The sequence below is a fragment of the Cydia strobilella genome, chromosome Z (genome assembly GCF_947568885.1).
Source record: "Cydia strobilella chromosome Z, ilCydStro3.1, whole genome shotgun sequence".
NCBI classification, from domain to species: domain Eukaryota; kingdom Metazoa; phylum Arthropoda; class Insecta; order Lepidoptera; family Tortricidae; genus Cydia; species Cydia strobilella.
The window spans coordinates 35966304-35988830 of NC_086068.1; the positions used below are offsets into that span (position 1 = coordinate 35966304).

The window sequence follows — 22527 nt, forward strand, 5'->3', positions numbered from 1 at the left end:
TTGCTATCCGTGTTTTAATTATAATTAAATCCCAAACACAATATAGGTACAAAAGTAAACAATTTGTGTTTTGTATCAAGATTACCAAGTCATTCTGCTACCCAAAATATAATAATATTTAAGTACATACTAGCAAAGAGTGTCCATTTAAGTTATTGTTAAACATACCTAGTCGGCTCATAAGTTCTGTCACTGGCCTTTAAAATTTAAATTTGGAACTCCTAAAACAAAAACCGTTCTGCATTTGAATTTCGAATCTTTATTAAATATTTGAGTAGTATAATTTTGCAATTTTCTGTTTTCTTCAACATGGAGTGGACGCTTAAAGATAGCCGTACCGCAATAATTGCACTATATCGTTGTGGTCACTCGCCGACTAAAATTTTTAAGCTACTTGAAAATTTAAAATTCTCTCTAAGATTTGTGTATCGTACCATAGAAAGATACAGTGAGGTCTCTAGTTTAAATGACAAGAAAAGAAGCGGTCGTCCGCGTACAGCTAGGACTCCAGCGGTTGTACAAGCAATTAGGGCACGCATTGCCAGAAATCCCGCTAGGAAACAAAAAGTTATGGCCCTCCAGATGGGTTTGAGCAAAAACACGGTGAAAAGAGTGCTTAATCAAGACCTGAGACTTCGTGCTTATAAACGAAAAACTGGCCATCTTCTCAATGGTCGGCTTAAAGCTTTAAGGCTTAAAAGATCTAAAGCTTTATTGAAGAAGTACGCTAAAAATAAGCACCGTTGTATACTGTTTTCGGACGAGAAAATTTTTGACATAGAAGAAAACTGTAATAAACAAAATAATAGAGTGTACGCTCGCAATAGTAAAGAAGCGTCTAATAGCATTCCCCGTATTCAAAGAGGTCATCACCCTTCATCTGTGATGGTTTGGCTGGGAGTTTCTTATGCGGGCGTCACTAGTATGCATTTTTGTGAGAAAGGAGTAAAAACTAGTGCCAAAGTGTACCAAGACACGGTGTTGACTAATATTGTGAAACCACTATCCCATACGATGTTTCTAAACCAGCATTGGGTTTTCCAGCAGGACTCTGCTCCAGCCCATAAGGCAAAGTCTACACAAGCCTGGCTCGCCTCCAATAAAATCGACTTTATACGGCATGAAGATTGGCCCTCCTCTAGCCCAGATCTTAATCCTTTAGACTATAAAATATGGCAGTATTTAGAGGAAAAGGTGTGCTTAAAACCTCATGCAAATCTCTTGCTACGGCAGTGGCCAATATCGACATGAAAGTGGTGCGTGAATCCATTGACGACTGGCCACGAAGACTTCAAGCCTGTGTAGATAATTATGGCGGTCATTTTGAATAAATGTTATACATTTAGATTCTCTAGTTTATAAGCTTTCAAACGCTGTACAAATTATACGGAATAAACTTAAACTTTTGATTTTATTTGATACTATGTATATGACAGAACTTATGAACGTAGTAACTATTTATTAATCTGTGCTTATGAGCCGACTAGGTATAGCTGGCGATCGTTATTCGTTCTCATGGTTATTAAAAGCAAAATGAAATTATGCGAAAAACTGGTTGCAAAGGGACTTTCGCCAAAATAATTTTCGGTAATGATTTGAGAACCTTTGGAGCCTTTGGAGGACGTTTATTACCGCAATTAAAATATAAGTACCTAAGTATTAATTCGATGTCAACGTTTAAAAATGTTTACTTTATAAAATTCCAGTATAAAAGTCCATAACTTTTAGTTAGAACTTAGAACAGATGGAGCACACTCAATGTTATTGACAATAAAACTTAATAAGTCTAGAAATAACCAATTGAGGCCTTATCTATACGGAAAGATTACCAGTGAAAATACTTAATCTTGTGATGAACCTCTAAAAGTAAATTAATTCTATTTAGATATACCTAAATACACACATATATAAATTCATGTTAGTTATTGAATTTGCCAAATCGATTTCGATGACTACTCAAGTGCGATTCGATTTGGGATCCCAGCTTAAAGGATCTTTTATGAGGGCTGGTCTTTTTTATAAATAATTTGTTTTACTGTTCTCATTCTTCGGGTTCCAGGCTTCTTTGAAGAAAAAAATAAAATTGTTTTGGATATAATCGGTTAAGCCGTTTTTGAGCATTCGTAAAGAGTCATCCATTCTTAGTAAAAGTACGTAAGCGCCGTGAAAATATATATAAGAAGTTCTATAGCATCTATAAAAAACCCTTTCAAATCGGGTCCATTGTGACTGGCAAAACTACGGGACCCTACAATCTCTCCACTGAGCATGGCCCGTGATGGTTTGGGCCGAGTTTTAATAATTAGTTTAGCAAGTTAAAGCCGCGAGTCCAAGAAAGTTTTACCCCACCCTTAAAATTAGGGGATAGAAGATTGGATTGCAAAAACTACAGAGGCAGTAGCTTACTCAGCGTCGTCGGCAAATTGTATGCAAAGATTGATTGAAAGAGTAGTGAAAGAAACCGATGAGAAAGTATGGGATGCACAAGCGGGATTCCGAAAGGGTATGGGATGTACGGATCAAGTCTTTTCCTTGCGATGCATAGCCGAAAAGTATTTGGCCATAGGTCAGAAGGTCTATTGCGCTTTCGTGGATTTGGAAAAGGCTTATGACAGAGTGGTGAGGAATGAACTTTGGTCGGTACTGTTATGGATTGAGCGGCCGTCTCATTCAGGCACTCCGTGAGACTCCGCATACGTGTCACACACCTTTAACACTTTGTTCATAGCACTGATCGACGAGCTCAACGGCACCATGTCGTCAGCGTAACTTATATTATGAACTTATGTTATTATATGATGTCGATAGTGGACTTATTAAACACTAGCTGTTGCCCGCGACTTCGTACGCGTGGATTTGTATGTTGGTGGTTATATATTCTACATGAGCATAACATGAAATCATTATGCAGCAAAAGATATCAGTAGGGATGGTTAATCATTTGTTAATAAATTATACAACGCATGAAATTTGACTTTCGCACACTGCGAAGTTTCAAGCCCCTAACAGAAAAAAATTGTTATCAATATAATGCCTCTCAGCCCTGTTAAAAGATTTTCAAGTCCACTATTTAAAAAAATGTTCGCTTCCGATGCAAACTTTATTAATAGAAACTTTTCAAAAACGGGGAAATCAGTTTTGTTTTTTTTAATATAGGTAATGCCCTTTTACATTTTTGCGTTTTAATTTTCAAGTTCCTAGCTTATATGCCATAAAAATGTTTGATCTCCATTCTGCTTGTTAAAAATTAATTTAGTATATATGCTAATATTATAAGTTATTATAAGTCGACATCCAACGCAGCCAAACGATCGCGTCAGGTGTCTGATTGGTAGGTGTATAGAGGTCCTCCGGGCTGCCTTGGAAACGTCTCTTTTGGCATCGTTCAACAATGTGCTGCGTAATTTGGTCTTTAAGGCCGCAGTCACAACGGGCTCTCTTTCTATCCCCATTTATTTTGTATCGCATATAATTGCACCTGCCATGACCTGTGCGGATTCTGTTGAGGCGGCCCCAGTATTTCCTCTGCAAAGAGAAGCCCTTCAGCTTCTGAGTAGGGTATTGCGTACTTTTGTGGTGACCAGTCATCGTTGTGCCTTTATATAAAGATTCAAGTTCCGCACTCAAAAAAAGTGTTTGACCTCCATACAAACCTTCAACTCCTTTTTTACCACCTTAAGGGATGAATTTTCAAAAACGCTGTAATTAATTTTCTTGTATTGTAATAATATACAAAGATTCAAGTCGCTCACTCACAACCTCCATACAACCTTTTAACCCCTTTTTCACCACCTTGGGGGATGAATTTAAAAAAACGTTGGAAGTAATTTTCTTTCTTTTTAATATAATACCTTTTTGCAAAGTTTCAAGTTCCTAGCTTAAAGTAAAATTTGCTCCCCAAGACAAACTTTCATCCCCTTTAGGGGTTAAATTTCTAACAACGTCGAAATTACTTTTTTTTATCGTCTATTATGCCTTTCTAAGAAGTTTCAAATCATTTGTAATGGATTCAAACTTTCAACCCCTTTTAACCCCGTTAGGGGACGAATTTTTTAAAACGCTGAAATCACTTTTTGTGTATTATAATAATATGCCCATATACAAAGTTTCAAGTAACGCACTCGAAACAAAATTTGATCTCCATACAAACTTTCAACCTCTTTTTCACCACCTTAGGATAAAAGATAGTATGATTCCCTCTGTCTATGTTTGAAATGAGACAGTCCTTTGACAAACTATAAATGCAGAGGGTTTTAAATATTGTCTATGGTCTCTGGTGACTTAGGCCCCATTCGCACGAGCATTCGCTAATCAGCGAAATCGACCCACACTCGCGTTCGCGGCTTCGCGCCGCGTAGTATGGAGCGGGCTATACAGATTAGTATACTTAATGTCAGTTCGTGTGTAATAGGCGTTAACGCGGATATTTTTGGTCCGATAACCATTCAGCCACTAGAAAAAAAATAAAAAATATAATTCAGCTGTTTAGCCTGTTCATGAACACAGACGCCATGCTTACATTAAAATTAAAAAAAAATTACTTCCCGGCCTAGGCCGTCAATTTCGTATGAAATTCCTTTACAGTTCTCTCGAGTTGCTCCGCCCGAAACGTGATAATTTGAAGCCTGTTTTGACGCACATAAGAAAGATATTTCATTGCATGTTTGAGAAAAATATATTCCCAAATGCCTCGAACTCAAAAACGTGCAATAGAATGTTGCGTACAATCTTTTTTACACCAATTAAGTAATACCGCAGTTTATGCCCACAATTCAATAACTTACCAGTGTGCAGTTACTTTTTTTTTTTCAAGTTAATTATGTTGTTGAAAACTATCGGTATGTTTAAGTGGCTGTCCAGCTTATTGAATCAATCACTCACTTATATTACAATCGTTTTTAATATCAACTCACTGCCTACTTGAAAAAAATGTAAAGAATTTTATTTCACGTTGTCCTTTATTATACAGAAAATAAAGAGTTTAACGTTATTGGGGAAAATAAAATAGCGAAGTTTTAGCGGGCGCACGGGCGCGGGGTGTCCCAGGACCAGGACTCAGGCGAGCGGGGTGCGAGCGCGCCGGCGGCCCCCTTGCGAGTGCCGCGACCCGCACCTGTCTAACGCGACGCGCCACACAGGCGCGCCTGGCGCCCCTGTGTGCACAAGACTTGCGCAATTAATTCAAGTTGTTGATGTAGGTAAGTACTATTTTATTTTCCCACTCAAGTGTGCCGACGGTGTAGAAACAGGACTTGTTGCGTATTAATCTTTTCACCTCAGCAGCTCGAACAAGGGTACTTTGCTACTAAAACAGGGAGCAAAATCGCATTTTTTTTAAATCTTTATTTAGGAAAAAAGGCCTTCGTCGCTGAGCGATGATGCCGGCCTCATAATAGTTACATAATATGACTAATGTCTGAAATTTATCAATTTGATTATTAAGTGGTACAATAGGGTATTTGACTGTATTTAAAATAAATTACTTTACACCATGCATGAAATAAAGCACCAAAAGAATAATAGAGAAAGGTAGAAAGCAGTTATTTTTAGAGATTGATATTTCAAAACCCGTATTAAACTATAAAGAGTAGTTAATTTGATTGTGACGTCACATGCTAGTGTTTCATATAAATTCCATAGTAGCAAAAACGTTTTGACAGTTCGAAAAAAGATACTGATTTGACTAGTAGTCAAATACCCTATTTAATAGTCTGCTTAGATGTAGGTTTAGACAACAAAATATTACTTTTGCTCACTGAGTGAGATAAAATGACATTCAAGTGACCTTTATATTCAAACATGCGGGGCCTAATACAAGTTCGAAATACTTAGATTCTATTATCTCTGTCCCATTCACGTCGTTAGCACAAAGAAAGGGACAAAAAAAAGTTCAAACGATATTCAACGGTATATTGACGATTTATGATAGACCCCCGAAAAACGTCAGCACGCATCGTTCCAAAACACTTACGAGTAGGAATTCTTAATAATTAATTACTGAAAATAAAGTTTTTAATTTGATAAAGACTATGTTTTACGTATTTTATTGTACAATTAAAATAATGAACTTAAAAAAAAACAGATTATTACGCAAAATAAATAACTTTACTTTTAACAATCATTGTCACGGGGGTCTTGGGGTTCGTCGGTGTCGTGAAGCCTCGGCACATGGTATATTGGGACTAGTCACTCGAATATTGTCTGACAATGGTGGAAATTCCTAGATACCTTTTGCTGTGGAGGCATTTGTCAGGTGGTCATCGTTTTGTCAGGGTGCGGAACCGCCAAGCAATCCTGCGACCCAAAGAGGTTGGGACGACATCCTATGTAAGAAGGTGGTTGCAGATTTGCTGAGCGAAGCTATTGGCTCAGTTTGAAATAAACCAACTATGTATTACATTTGCATCGCACAATTGCGTTCTGATGGAACTAAGTTGCAATAATAAAGCTCCAGCGTGAACATGACAACCATGCATGTAGTGTCATTGTACCTACCTACCTACGTTTAAAAGTGGAAGTCAACATGCAATTATTTGCAGTGTTGATTCCTGGCAGGCTATAAGCTTTAAACAGTGCTGTTAACACTGGCTGCCTCCGAGATGATTTTTTTATTTGTAGGTAGATCTAATTGTTGTTAGTCGCACATCCAACTTTAAAGCCTACAATTATAATTGTAACGTTCAACGCTTCAAAGATCATATTGCTAGATGGCGTTACCGAATGGAAATATTGTTTTCTCCTCACTAGCTCGGAAAGTTGTCTTTTATCCTTTAAAACTAGCGGGGAAAAACGCATTTTATCCACTAGTGGGGAAAGTAATTTGACCTTGGATGGAGCATGTTTAAGTAGCTTGACAGATAACAAAACGTAAAACGCTCATAATAATGATTCATTTGATATTAATTATCATTAAATAAATGGTTTGAGAATCTAATAAAAAATACCAAATTTAGCTTTATTTAATGATTTTATGTCATAAACCTTAAAGTTCCATAAGAAACGTTTGTTTTTTAATAATAATGTTAAATATAATTCTGAACGCACAAGTTGAGTCGATGCAATTTCAAAACGCATCATTGACATTTCATACGTCAGAAATGTCAACATTGTCAACAAATTTTTTACTTAAAAACTTCTCACGTAAAAATACAGAATTTCCAGTTTTTGTTATAATATCGTAAAAAAATGAGTGATTTCAGTGATGAAGATGATCTAACGCCTGTGGATGTTGCACTTTCCTCGCTATAGTGAGGTGAAAAGTTTTGTGTTACACACGGGTGCAAATGTATTTTACTTCTCGTGTGTTGAAACACTTGCTACGCTCAGGATTCTATTTTAGAACCACTCGCTTCGCTCGTGGTTCAACTATAGAATCCTTTCGCTTGCTCGTGTTTCAATTCCACACTCGCGGGTAAAATACAACTTTGCACCCTTGTATAACAAATAACTATTTCTTTGTTTTTTTAGAAGTGAGTGTGAAAGGTGTACCACCAGTGCGTACTCTCACTTATCACTTGTTTGAAACAGTGGATTCGATTTTAAACCAATTTTTTGCACACTGACAAAACTTGATAATTAATCGAGATCGACTAACCTGTCTTCCCTTTCCTCTTTTCTTGTTTTCCTCGTCGCCACATGTAATGTACTGTATTTACCTCAGTATATCATACGATGTAATGTATTTCCAACGATTCGCCAACACAAACATCACGCGGTACGCCCGGCTCTGCTCACGGTATAATATCGACTGACCCTAACTGTCAGTGACGTCACCATGACGTAAGCGCTCGAAGCGTCAATACACTACAATAATTATGGCCTCTAGGGCTCTATCCAGATACGGTTAGAGGTAGAAATACCAAATGCTCTTAGAGCACGACGTTGTTCGGTAGTTGTGTTATGAGCTCTTGTATAGCGATAGCGACTATACAAGGGCCACGTGGAGCTACTTGGCGTTGACGCCAAAACGGTGGATAAACTCGTATCTAGATTAGACACTTCAAACAACGTTAATGAGCAAAAACAAAAAATTAATCCCGACTCGATGTCGCCAAGATGGCGGTCGTCAAGCAACTCGACCGTTCACTCAAAACTTCGTGAAACGTCATTCGAATCTGACATCCGCTGTCAATGTCATAAATGACATTAGACTTCATTCTTCAACTTCCTAATTGTTTGCAATATTGAACATCAAAATGAACGAAGGGACTTCCGGTTCGAACGCCATCTTGATAGTAGCCTCGTGATTAATTCCTTTGTTTGTTGCTCATTAAAATTGTTTAAAGTGTAATATCGATAGCTTTATTATACAGTAATATAATTTGGTAGTGTGCAGTGAATGGAGAATTAATCTCAAAGCGTGTTTAACCACCATTTTGGAGTCAACGGCCGGTAGTTCACGTGCTTCTCGTAAAATCCAGCTATCGGTTTTACGAGACAATAACAACAATAACTACCGAACAACGTCGTGCTCTAAGAACATTTGGTATTTCTACCTCTAACCGTGTCTGGGTAGAGCCCTAGAGGCCCATAATTTTATTTACCGTACACTGGCTGAAGAAAATCAAGAAATATTAATTCGATCCCACGTGGATCCCACTTTGACGTTGGCGAAATCATCGACAGTATCGATGGAGCCATACTACTTAAAGATTGATTGAAAATGAACGAAATAAAGAAGCTAAAAGCGCAAATCGCGTGGTGTAAAGGATTTACAACTAAAATAGAGAAACTTTTAAACGAACCGGACAATCCTTTAGATCAAGAATCAGCAATAATCAGATTAGAACAAACTGAAGCAAACTTGAAAAAGTACAATGAATTGACACTGGAACTAGCCATATTAACAGAAAAGGATTCATATGAAGACTTTGAAGATCAAGATGATCACGAGGAGCGAACCATAAAAATCATCTCTCGCTTACGAAAGATTACCTCAAAAACGCCCACAACCAATACGTCGTCGTCATCGTTAAAAACAAAAGTGGAGGACACGGACGTAACCAGCTATCATGGTGGAGTGCGGTTGCCGGAGATTGACATCCCTACGTACGACGGGAAGGATTACACGAAATACGTCGCTTTCATCGAGCTCTTCGATGCGATAATAGACTCCAGTGACAAGTTAAAACAAGTCCAAAAACTATATTACTTGAAAAAATACCTGAAAGGTGAAGCGTTATCGTTAATTGAAGGTCTTCCATTAACCAATGAATCATATGTTAAAGCCAGAGAGCTAATTAAATTGCGGTATGACAATAAGTTTCTAGTAGTAACAAATCATATCCAAGCTATAATAGATAGCACACCCATTGCAAAAGGTTCTGCCAGTAACCTGCGCGACCTGGTGGCTAATACTCGTCAGCATCTAGGTGCCCTTAAGGCCCTAGGTCAGCCAATATACCAGTGGGACTTGATTGTACTAACTATTATCTTAAAAAAGGTGGATCAGTTTTCATGCAGAGCCTATCATCAGGAACGGGACAGTGACAAGATGCCAAATCTCGAAGACTTCTTGTCATTTGTGGAGAGAAGAGCCAGCAGCTTTGAAGAAAGCCAACAAAGTGAAGGTAAGTCGCATACATATCAAACTAAAAGTGCTAAAGTGTGTAATGTGGCCAATATATCAGTACCTTCATGCTTATGTTGCAAAGCAATATCACACAAACTGTTTTGTTGCCCAATTTTTGCAGCACAATCACCCAATGAAAGACAGGAGCTTGCTACCAAACACAAATTATGTAACATATGTTTAGGTATGCACAAAAATAAATGTAAATTTCATTTCAAATGCTCGACATGTAAAGCTCACAACACATTGTTACATGTTGAATCTGAGCCAAAAGTTACCAGTTGCCATGCAAACTCAACAAATGCTGACGTTACTGATCTGTTGCCCACCGTTAAGGTAAAAGTATTAGGGCCAGATGGTAAATCCTATATTACAGCTAGAGGTTTAATTGATTGTGGCAGCCAAGTTTCTTTCATGACAAATAAGCTTGGCAAAGCATTGAATTTGCAGCCAGTGAATAAAAATTTCAACATTTCAGCCCTACAGTGTCAATCTATTCTTACATCGAAGGCAGTAAATGCCAAATTTGAGTCGCTGCATTCAGATTACAGCTTGCAAGTAACATGTTCACTTGTGGACCAAATCACAACACAATTGCCAGAAAACAAAATAGATACAAGTAAATTCACAATACCAAATTCTGTTCTACTAGCAGACAATGATTGGTCAATTCCAGGTGATATTTCATTATTGTTTTCTGCCAGCATATTTTGCAAAATATTATTGCCCAACAAAACCAAAATTCAAATACTGAACTTTATCTCATCGGTACAGAATTTGGTATAGTAATATCTGAAGATACTCCATGTCATAATAGAGCAACAACCTGCCATCATGTTTCATTGCATGTGGCCACCCATGAGGCCAATAATAATATTGAGCACCTCCTAACAAAGTTTTGGGAAACAGAAATTGTTCCTGAAATGAAATCGGAGGTTACAGCAAAGCAGAACTCCTGTGAGGCCGAGTTTCAACGCTCGGTACAATTAATTGATAACAAGTTTCAGGTGTCTCTTCCCCTTGCGCAGGCCATGGATCAACTTAATCTTGGCAATACCTTTCCAATTGCATTCAAAACCAAAATTTGCATGAAAGGTACAAAGAATTTATAAATAAATATATAGAGCTTGGTCATGCTAAGGTGCTGCCCCTAACAAACTCTAATAAGCAACAATTGTATTTCATGCAACATTTACCTGTCATTAGAGGGGACAGGAAAACAAATAAAGTTAGAGTAGTTTTCAATGGAAATACTGGGGCAGGCAAAGAATACGACAGTCTTAATGATTTGTTACTAAATGGCCCTAAAGCTCAAAAAGACCTGTTTGATATATTAATATCATTCAGAGTTCACAAATATGTTATGATGTCTGACATCCAAAATATGTACAGAGCCATAAGAATAGACCCCAAGTTTCATCACTTACAAAATATCTTATGGCACAATAACAACAATGAACTAATTATCATTCAGTTACAGACCGTGACCTATGGACAAAAAAAATCGAGTTTCCTGGCGACAAGATGCTTAGAGGAGCTGGCAGCAAGGTATGAGGCAGAGCTTCCTAAAGCAGCAGAGGTGGTCCGCACTGCAATGTACGTGAATGATGCCCTCTTCGGAGCAGACTCCATCAAAGATGCATTGGAGGTAAGAGACCAATTTACTGATTTGCTGTCTCATGCAGATTTTCATCTGCACAAGTGGTCAGCCAATGATCCCAAACTGCTAACTGGTATCTCTCCAGAATCATGCTACGCTGATGATCACAGCTCTCCATGAAAACTGATCTCAAAGCCTTAGGCATGGTATTTTACCCCAATCAAGATGTTTTCAAAATTAATTATCCCAACAAAGACATACAACATTGGGACAAACGCTCAATTCTTAGTTTCATTGGGTCCTTTTTTGATCCCTTAGGGCTGGCAGGGTTGCAAATTTGGATTGTTAAATTATTTGATTATTGTATTATTTGAGTTATTGAATTATTTGAGTTATGGAAATATTTTTTGAACCTTTGAATTAATGAATTCTTAAATCTTTGAGTTCTTGAATTATTGAATCGTTGAGTTATATAATTATTTGAGTTAGAATTATTTGAGTTACTGAATTATTTGAGTTATTGAATCTTTGAGTTATTGCATTATTTGAGTTATTTAATTATTTGATTCTTAAATTATTTGACTTATTGAAATATGTCAACGTTTGGGTTATTGAATTATTAAATCTTTGAGGCTATTGAATTATTGAATCATTAAGTTATGGAATTATTGAATCTGAGTTATTGAATTATTTGAGTTATTGAAATATTGAACCTTTGAGTTATTGAATTATTGAATCTTTAAGTTATTGAATTATTGAATCTGAGTTATTGAATTATTTGAGTTATTGAAATATTGAACCTTTGAGTTATTGAGTTATTGAATCTGAGTTATTGAATAATTGAATCGTTGAGCTATTGAATCTGAGTTACAGAATAACTGAATCGTTGGGTTATTGAGTTATTGAATAATTAGTTATAGAACTATTTGATTTATTGAAATATTGAACTTAGTAATTGAATTATTGAATCTTTGAGTGAATTATTGAATTTTTGAGTTAAAGGGTTCTTAAATCTGAGATATTGATATTATTGAATAGGTAACTGAATCTTTGATTTATTAAATAATTGAATCTTTGAGTTAATTAACTATTGAAGCTTTGAGTTATATGAGGCAGTATTGGAGACATGAAGAGGCTCCAGTATTGTGATTAGTTATACGAGGCAGTATTGGAGACGTGAAGGGAGCTCCAGTATTGTAATTAGTTATATGAGGCAGTATTGGAGACATGAAGGGGGCTCCAGTATTGTGATTAGTTATATGAGGCAGTTTTGGAGACATGAAGGGGGCTCCAGTATTGTGATTAGTTATATGAGACTGATAAGTAGCACATAAAAAAAACTGAATGAAAAACAAAACGAGAAATTATGTGTTACAGTTAAAATGAGTCAAAAAACGGAAATGAATAAAAATGTGGTGAGACACGTTTGTGTCAAGATAGTGATTATGTAATAGCACGATAAAAAAAACAGAATGAAAAAACAAGAGAAATAATGTGCTACACCTAAAAAAAGTTAGGAATAGGATATGTTAAGTATGATGAAATGTGAAGTGATGATGCAAAAATAAAACTATATTTGATACAATCAAAAAAAGGAATGTGATGTGTCGGATTTATATAGAAAAAAACTGTGTATTTAGATGGATATATGTATATTAATAGATTTGAAATAAACATATTAATATAAAGATTAATTCAATAGATAACAAGAAAATATGTATAGACAAAGCAATTGTATTACATGAGTAATGAAGTATTAATAATTTTCTTTCTGAATGCCCGATGATTTAACATGCCGAGTTTAAGATTAGATGATAAACGTGATTAGTATGACTGTGCATGAGGACATGCACAATGTCAGGATGGGCGAGTGTAAGATTCTTTAAAATTACTAATTATTCAAAAAAGATTTCATGAAATAAAGAGTTGAATAATCATTGTCAATCTATAATTTAATAAATTTAAAAGTAAAGTTATTGATTGTTAACATTTGTAAATGGAAGGTAGTTTAAAGAAAAGAAAAATGCGACTGGCATGGCGGTTAGCGGGCATTCGGTTACGGGCAGGGGTGAAGGGTGGACGATTGTGAAGAGAGGTGATTGGATGTTGAACTGTAACGGAATATTGTGATTAAGAAATATATTGTTGTTATGAAAGCTAAAGTTTTTCTTACACTTGAGTCTACCGCTGGTTATGCAGACGCTTGAAAAGTGGTTTTCTTTGCCGCACGCATTACATCGTTTTCCTTTTGCCGGACAGTCATTCATGTTTGTGTGAAAATCTCGTCCGCAAAACATACATGTTTTTGCCTTAGGAGTTTGTTGTTGGGTAGGCCGATGAGTTTTGGGTCTTATTTTGTTAACGGTTTGTTGTTCAGTACCCATCTGAGGGTTGTTAGTTAAACGTTGGCTCTGTAGTTCTGCTTGTTCAAGCTTGTTTGCTGTGGCTATAACATCGGAGAGTTTAGCACTGTTTGTTGGGTGTTCTTTGATAAGTTCTTGCTGCCATGTGCTGTTGTTGATGCCAATTACCAATTGGTCTCTTATGCGTTCTTCCACGTTGTTCCCGAATGCGCAATATCCCGCTAATGATCTTAGCTCGAGGGTGAATTGTGTGATTGTTTCTTCTGCTTTTCTGTGTCTAGTTGCAAAAGTGACTCTTTCTGAGAGAACGTACGTTTTTTTGCCATAGTATTCGTTAAGTACCTTTTTTAGGTCATCGTACGACTTCGTAGTAACGACGGCTGGTCGATAGTAATCTACGAGTACCTTGAAAGCTGCAGGTCCAATCCGAGAAAGAAGAAGTTGCTTTCGCTTATCCTCGGAAGTTTCTTCGTTGAGGCCGTGAATTTGTAATTCAATTTCGAAGCGCTGGATATAATAATTCCAGTCTTCAGTTTTGTTATCGAACGAATCGAATTGGAAACGATCAACGCGTTCGGTCATAGCTCCGTCGTCGTCGCCAAAATGTTATATTAAAAGCATAATTAAAAATCTAGTCATTTAATGTTTTAGTTTATAAGATGACATTGAAAGATATTAAAATTTTCATTTGACGTTGGCGAATTAAGGTTGTTACACAAAGGTATAAACTAAAGCTTGTTGTACACAATACTACATACAGTCTACATGATTGATTTACTTGAAAATGATACCAAACATGACTTCAACCAGGCGCGGCTTCCTCTAAGGAGCGCTTGTGCAGTGCACTCCCATAAATAATCATAATGAAATTATAGTGCCTAATTAATATATTACTCTTTAAGATCTATCGTACAAAAGTAAAATACCAATTAAATAATTACCTTTATTCATTATAAGTTTATAGACGGCCTATACTACTCGGCCTACTCCTATAATTTCATAGGAATCATAGGTAACGCGCGAAGCGGAGCGCTTTGGATTGCGCTCCTATGAAAAAGATTTAGTACATAAAATCAATAGGAAATTCAATGAGAGCGAAAGAGAAGTTTCGCTACAGTTCCGCACGTGAAACAGAAGATTTTCTATGAAGAAAGAGGTAAAATTGGAGCGGCGCTCCGTAGCCCGTTTGACCTTGCGCCCTCTCGTCGAATGCGCGCGCATTGTGCGCGCCATATTGTCACTTGTTTGTAAACAGACCTTAGTTAGTAGTCAATTTTAAAGTACGCGCGTGAATGGAATTTTGGCATTTTTTTATTATAAATAATTAACCAAGAGTTTAAGCAGTAAGTGCACATAATTTGTTTGTTGTGAGGTATTTAAAATGAATGAATTTAACGGGAGAATGTGAAAAAAGTTTACAAAATCTACTCGAGTTCAATATAAAAGGAAAACCTTGAACTTTCGTAACAATGTTCGTCAAAAACAAAAACTTATATGTCATTAAATAAGATCAATATGCAAAAACACCGTGGTTGTGTTATGTCGCTGTGATAAAAGTAACTAGGTGTTTTAGTTTATCGTGTTACCTACCTAAGTACATATGTCTTGTTTGGAGCGGGCGCGGGCGGGCCGGGCGACGGCTGTGCGGTGAGTTTGCTTGGACCGAAACCGATGTGTTAACAATTTAGCACATATTTCCATAAAATTTTAAAACAACATTCACAACCTAGAATCCATTTGTAAAATGAACTGCAGTTAGCGTCTATCGGTCGTCAAGATATTCGTAATAGCGAAATTCTATAAGAGAGTTCAATGACCGTATTTTGTGTCGGTTAATTAAATGTGTAGTTTTTTACTGTGATAGTGAACACCCATAATATAGAATCACCAGCCGCCGCTGACTTCAACCTAAACTTAAATAGTATAAACTTCAGGAATTCAGTTTCGGCGAAGAAGCTGAACCTTATGTCCTGTCTCGGGACTCAAATTATCTGTATACCAAATTTCAATTAAATCGGTTCAGCGGTTTAAGCGTGAAGAGGAGTTAAAAAAAGGTATTTGTAAAAAGTTTATATGTTTTGACTTCGGAATAGTGTCAATGTGAAACCATAAATGAATTTGGCACTCGATTTAATACGAAAACGATACCAAACATGGCTTAGTAGCTTCACTGATATAGAATTGAAGATAAAAGTGAGAGCCCCAATTAATATAAACTTTCAAGAGTGGATATTCCAAAAACTATTCAAGATATCGAAAAACTTGTAGCAAATTTCATCAGCTTTCGGTTTGTCTAATAGTACAGCGGCCAGAGGGCCTAATACACCATTCGATGTGACTGGACAGTATTCTACCGACAAGTGGTATCGTTGTGTTCAGTAGAGTTTACTGAGTACGAAATAAGAACTTGTCACTTTCTGAGACAGTGGGGGGGGGGGGATACTGTGACTTTTTTCTTGTAAACATGCCATGTGAAGTACAAAATGAAAGGGCTTTGTGATTAAATTACAAATATATAACATAGTCTAACATTTTCACTACTTGGTCTAACAAATTAGTAGAAAACGCTCAAAAATTTCACAATCCTGAGTTAATATTTTGAACTGCTCTAAATTGAAAATGGCTGAATTGATTAGTCCAAGATTTATATACAATGACTGTAAATATCCTCTATATTATATCTAAAAATAAGTAATCAGATATATCCAAAAATAAGAAAAGTACATGAAGTTGAATATCAGTATAATTTTCTGGTCTAATGTATGTATTAATTTTGGTATAGTATAACAAAGTATAATTTTTTGGTCTAATGTATGTATTTATTTTGGTATAGTATAACATAGTATAATTTTCTGGTCTAATGTATGTATTTATTTTGGTATAGTATAACAGAAAATTATAGTTTTATTCAACTTGATGTACTTTCTTATTTTTGTATATATCCGGTTAATTATTTTCAGACATGATATAAAGGATATTCACAGTCTACTTATATACCTTCTTATTGCTTGGCCTAAAATTTGATTTTAAAAAATTTTTTTTGAAGAGTATACAAGAGATAATCTTTGAACGTGTTTCGCGTATTTGTGATGCTTCAAAAATATTTTAAGTTTTAATTCGAGACACAAAGAGAAGTTTCTGGCTGATAGTGAAACAATCGAAGAATTACGCGTTATTTTCGGAACAATTCTCGACGATATTAATATTATTGGTTCAGAACCTGACTATGCAGCCCTAGATTCGTTCGAGAATATAATTATATTCGCGAATTAAACGCGTTCGCAATGCAACAAAAACACTAAAAATGTCATCACCGCAAATAAATGCAACCGGTTTCTCCATTAAGGGTAAGTATTAAGCTTCCACCTATCGAACTGCCGTCTTTCGATGGCCGGACAAACAATTCAATTTTATAAAACGTTTAAGGCCAACATTCATAATCACTGCATAATCATTCCTAAGGTTACCTTTCCCGTTGGCCTGGTAGACGTAGTAGGATTACGTCCGAGTAGCTTATATTACGTACGCAATTTGGCCGTCTACAATACGCAGTTAATATTTATAGATTCGCAGTGCATCTCGCTGGCACCAACAGATATAGGTATGTTCAACCTTTAGCGCCCCAAGGTCCTAATACTAGTACTTATGAAATTACCACCCAATTAAATTTAAATCATTATAAAATGGAATAGAGTTGCATTTTGTTTTATTCCCTTCGATAATTTTTTTTAACAAATTCACTATTTTCCAACACCTAGTAATGGTTCAAATTCCACTGCCATTTTTTCTTGTATGGTGGGCCGCTAGAGGTTATATCTTGAATATACCTACACATCAGGTAGGTACATTGAGATCAATAATTTGTTAAGTTCAAATCCTCCTGGTAAAGGATTTGGTGGTGAGCGTATGCTGCGTATGGACGCCTAGTCTCTTACTCTGGGAGCTACTGGTAGCTAGTGTAGCTACAAACTTCGTAGCCCATAGTGGGTAGGTATGTATAATACTTACCGTAGCAGTTATTACAGCCACTCGGAGCGTATTGCGCTCAATAACTCTGCGCTACGGTACTCCATTAAAATTGAATTACCTATCCATTTTCCGATATGAAAACTAACTTAATATTCATGCGTGTATCCACCCACTTACAATTGTTTCGAAATCCGTATGTCGTCGGCTGAGAATTATACGTTTGTGCCATATCCATTATTGAGCATAATCGGTTTTTAATGATTTCTAAAATAACAAAAAAATTGCTATAATTGACACTAATTGGTTTAAAAGAAATTATTTTCAAAAGTGTGCCATATCCGCATTTTATTATAGAACTAACTGTTGCCCACGACTTCGTACGCGTGGATTTGTATGTTGGTGGTTATATATTCTACATGAGCATAATATTGAACATTATGCAGCAAATGATATCAGTAGGGACGGTTAATCATTTGTTAATAATTATACAACGCATGAAATTTGTCTTTCACAAACTACGAAGTTTCAAGACCCTAACTGAAAAAAAAATGTTCCCGATATAATCCCTCTCGACCCTCTTAGAAGATTTACAAGTCCACTATTTAAAAAAAATATTCGCTCCCGAAACTATTAATACAAACTTTTCAAAAACAGTGTAAGTAATCAGTTTTCGTCTATTTTAATATAATGCCCTTTTTACCAAGTTTCAAGTTCCTATCTTGTACCACATATAAACTTACATCCCCTTTTTAACCCCTTTAGGGGTTGAATTTTTAAGAACGTTGAAATAACTTTTTTGGAATCCTATACAATGCCTTTCTAAGAAGTTTCAAAGCCTTTGTAATAGATTTACTTTCAGCCCCTTTTTAACCCTTTTAGGGGATGAATATTTAAAAATGCTTAAATTACTTTTCTTGTATTCTAATAATATGCCTTTATACAAAGATTCAAGTTCCGCACTCAAAACAATATTTGATCTCCATACAAACTTTCAACCTCATTTTTACCACCTTGGGGGATGAATTATCAATAATGCTGAAATAAGTTTTTTTCTCTTTTAAGTATATATCTTTCTATGAAGTTTCAAGTACCTAGCTTAAAATAAAATTAGGACCACGACAAACTTTCAACCCCTTTTAAACCACTTTAGGGGATGAATTTTTAAAAACGTTGAAATAACTTTTTTTGTATTCTTATAACATGCCTTTATGCAAAGATTCAAGTCGCGCACTTAAAAAATGTTTGACCTGCATACAAACTTTCTACCCCTTTTTCACCACCTTAAGGGATGAATTATGATGAATTAAGCAGGTATTTAGGGTTCTCAAAGGTGGGCAACGCATAAGTGGCTCCTCTGGTGTTGCTTATGTCCATGGGCGGCGATGACTGCATCCCATCAGGCGGCTCGTCTGCTCGTTTGATTCCCATTACATTATTTAAAAAAAACTTTTTTAATCAAAAACGCTGAAATTAGCTTTCTTCTCTTTTAATGAAATACCTTTTTACGAAGTTTCAAACTCTTAGCTTAAAATATAATTTTGACCCTATACAAACTTTCAACCCCTTTTTAACCCTTTTAAGGAATGAGTTTTTAAAAACGCTGAAATTACTTTTCTTGTATTCTAATAATATGCCTTTATACAAATATTCAAGTCCCACACTCACAAAAATATTTGATCTCCATACAAAATTTCAACCCCTTTTCACCACCTTGGGGGATGAATTTTTAAAAACGCTGAAATGAGGTTTCTTGTTTTTTTATTATAATTAATAAACATTTATATTATAAAATTTGAACCCCAAGACAAACTTTCATCCCCTTTTTAACCACCTTAGGGGATGAATTTTGAACAACCCCTTCTTAGTGGATACTAACGTCATAAAAGCTACCTATTGTGAAAAATTCAGCTCTCTAGGTCCAATGGTCTGGGCTGGGCGTTGATTTAAGTGAGTCAGTCAGTCAGTCAGGACTTTTACGTTTATATATATAGATAATTACACTGTTAACAGAAAATTATTAGACATGCGCGAAACAGTGCTCCAAAAAGTAATGCTATATCACATCACTTTTTCGAAAACGTAATAGTACACTGAGATATCACATCACTCATCACTCGAAACATGACCCGAACGTGAAACAGTGCTCCGGCACGCGCCTGATGGTCAAATTACAGCATCTCCTACATTACGCAGCGCATCTACAGCACTAACAGCACTCTAGTGACGTAGTGACTCTAGCGCGTCTCGTACCTATCCGTAATCCGTATCAGCGATCGATTTATTTAATTTATTAGGCGTTGCGTTTTGTCACAGCTATGTGAAAGATTTTTTGTTAATTCTTATAAATCATAAAATATGTATAATTTATTATTATTTGGATAAAATTAATATGACACTGATACAGGTATGTAATTAATTATGTATGTAAGTTTCGCAGGTAGATGTACCATACCTGCATTCAAATTGATTTCCCTTCATACTTTACCAAAATAACATGGAACTCCAGGCTTAGGACCGACAAACTTCTATAATTATTTTACTATTATTTACAATTTCATTTAAGTATATTTATAATTTAGTTCAAACAGTCTATATATACACAAATCTAATTTCTACACTCAGTCTCGGTACGGTATGCACTAATTCGCAATTAAATTAAAGGATAAACAAGTAACTCGTACTTAGTTTGCCGCGAACCGCGAAAGTCAACCAAACATTTCATAACAATAATAAAAAACAGTTTTGTTTACGTCACATTCAAAATCTCAAACAAATTACTTGATTTAGCCGCATCCTTCTCGTATTATAAGAAAACATTATAAGCTCTACGCGGACGCACTAGAGTTTTAAATCTATTGCAGATTCAGAAAATCATATTCGTAAGAATATTAGTGAAATTTGCGACAACTTAAACGCAATCGGCCGAGCGGCCCGACCCGAAGTTTTCCGAAGATAGCCGAAAGAATCGCAGAGCGAGAGCGAGCGATCATTGAGTGCGAGTGCGAGCGAGATAACAAAACATGGCTTGGCAAACAAACAACTGTGATGACACTATTACAATAAGCATTATACATTACGCGCAAAGTGTATAGAGTTGAACTGACCATTCATATCGGCGCGTCAATCTATTGAATTTAATACCATATGATACCATAAATGAATTCAGCACCCCCGATTTATACGAAAACGTTACCAAATCCGGCCTAGCAGCTTTACTAATGTAGATAATCAAGATAAAAAGAAGAGCCCTAAATAAGCCTTCAAGAGCGGATATCTCAAAAACTATACAAGATATCAAAAAAAAATTACTTAATAAAACTTGTAACAAATTAAATCTCTTTTCATTTTGTATAAGTGGCCAATTCGCTCAGACCCATAGTTTCTGAGATATAATCGAAAAACCGAAAAATTTAACCTTCAAACCCCTCTCCCCCTCAGCACCAGGGTTACGGTCGGGGACTTTTGATATGTTCATCTCCTAACTAGTCCAAACAAAGCTACGAAGTTAAAAGTTGTGTTCCTAGCATTTCCCTCTATACCTTCTTATAGTTCTTATTGCTTGGCCTATACATTGTACGTTTATCATGTACTTACTCATCAAAAACGGATATGGCAATAATAAAAATGCTTTTATTTCATTATCACCACTATATTCAAAATATTTGTATGGTACTATAAATAATAAACGTATGTGCCTAAATGATGAATAAGTTCAATATTTCCTAAATGTAAAACTTTTCGAAAAATATTTTTTTTTGCTTCTTTTCGCTCTCCTGCAAACCAATGTAAGTGGCGTATGGCACAGACGTATCACTCACCCGACGATGTGGTGGCATACATAAAAAGAAATATTTTACCTGGAAGAAGGAAAACTTATTGGTTGAGATCCCTCTCTGGCTCCTAAAAAAAGAAATATATATTTAAAATAGAAAAAAGGGGCCAAAATTTAATTAATTTGTTATATTCAGATTATATAATAGTTCTTACGAACAGATACTTATCTCGCAAAGAAAACGCAAATACCTACCGTTTTGATACCTACACAAAAATACAATGGAGTGACCTTCAACGTGCCGCTCCCCGCACCGCGCGCGCCGACACAACGCTAGGGTTGCCGACGCTTCTTTCGAATACCTAGGTATCTTAGGTAGATATCTAACTATAAATGTGTCATAAAAAACATTACCTACGTCTTTAAAACAGTTTAATAGTATCTACGTAGCTTGTAACTATCGTAAAAATAATAACATTAGGTGTAAGTACCTGTATTGAGAATGTCTACTGACTTTTCCTCATTTGTCGGAAGAGTAAAAAACCATAATTGATTATTTGTTTTGGTACGAGCTCGCGCGGAGAGTTCCATAGGCCTGATACTACCTCTTTAGGGTTTATAGCATAAATAATAAATAATGCTCATTGGCGAGGGGGAGGGACGCATCGAATCCTTCAAGCCCCTGAAGCAAGTTCCCAATCTAAAAAGAGAGTAGTAGTGCATTACTACAAAGGCCGGGAAGTAAGGGGTTGCCGGCCGAATAGAATATTCCGGCGGGCCGGCCGGACAGTTATGAGGCCGACAACCCCTTTTCACGCCGATGTATGTTTAGTGCTGTAGGAAATGACTAGAAATATAGCCCGAACGAAAACACGCAGTAAACGTTTCGCCATTTATTTCAGAGTGACATTGATTGTAAAAATCATAAAAAATACAAATTTAAATATTTGACACAAATCAAAAAGGAGTTCGCAACATCCTCCCACCTTTTGGGACGGAGGCCCAAAACTCTTCTTCAGATCTCGCCAGACTGTATTTCAAGCGGGTACAGGCGTTGAACGGCGCGTGTGATTTGTCCATCTGCTGTGCGCACCTTAGCCACTCTTACACAACCGTCCTGTCACGGTCGCCAGATGTAGGAAATGACTCTGAAATAAATGGCGAAACGTTTACTGCGTGTTTTCATTCGGGCTATATTTCTAGTCATTTCCTACAAGTGCTTTTCTCAAACATGCTATTAAATAATAATACA

At 36.2% G+C, this 22527-nt stretch overlaps 1 protein-coding gene across 1 annotated transcript; it reads left to right on the plus strand.

Annotated features, from left to right (window-relative positions):
* The first annotated feature begins 8662 nt into the window (after positions 1 to 8662).
* On the plus strand, positions 8663 to 11494 carry LOC134755111 (uncharacterized). Its single transcript, XM_063691589.1, has 2 exons — positions 8663 to 9569; positions 11052 to 11494. The coding sequence occupies exons 1-2, from the start codon at positions 8663 to 8665 to the stop codon at positions 11123 to 11125; spliced, it is 981 nt and encodes a 326-aa protein (XP_063547659.1). The 3' UTR covers positions 11126 to 11494.
* The last annotated feature ends 11033 nt before the right edge of the window (positions 11495 to 22527 follow it).

Coding starts and splice junctions, on each gene's coding strand:
- LOC134755111 (XM_063691589.1), top strand. CDS start 8,663: ATGAACGAAATAAAGAAGCTAAAAGCGCAAATCGCGTGGTGTAAAGGA. Junction 9,570..11,051: donor AGAAAGCCAACAAAGTGAAG/GTAAGTCGCATA, acceptor ATTCAGTTACAG/ACCGTGACCTATGGACAAAA.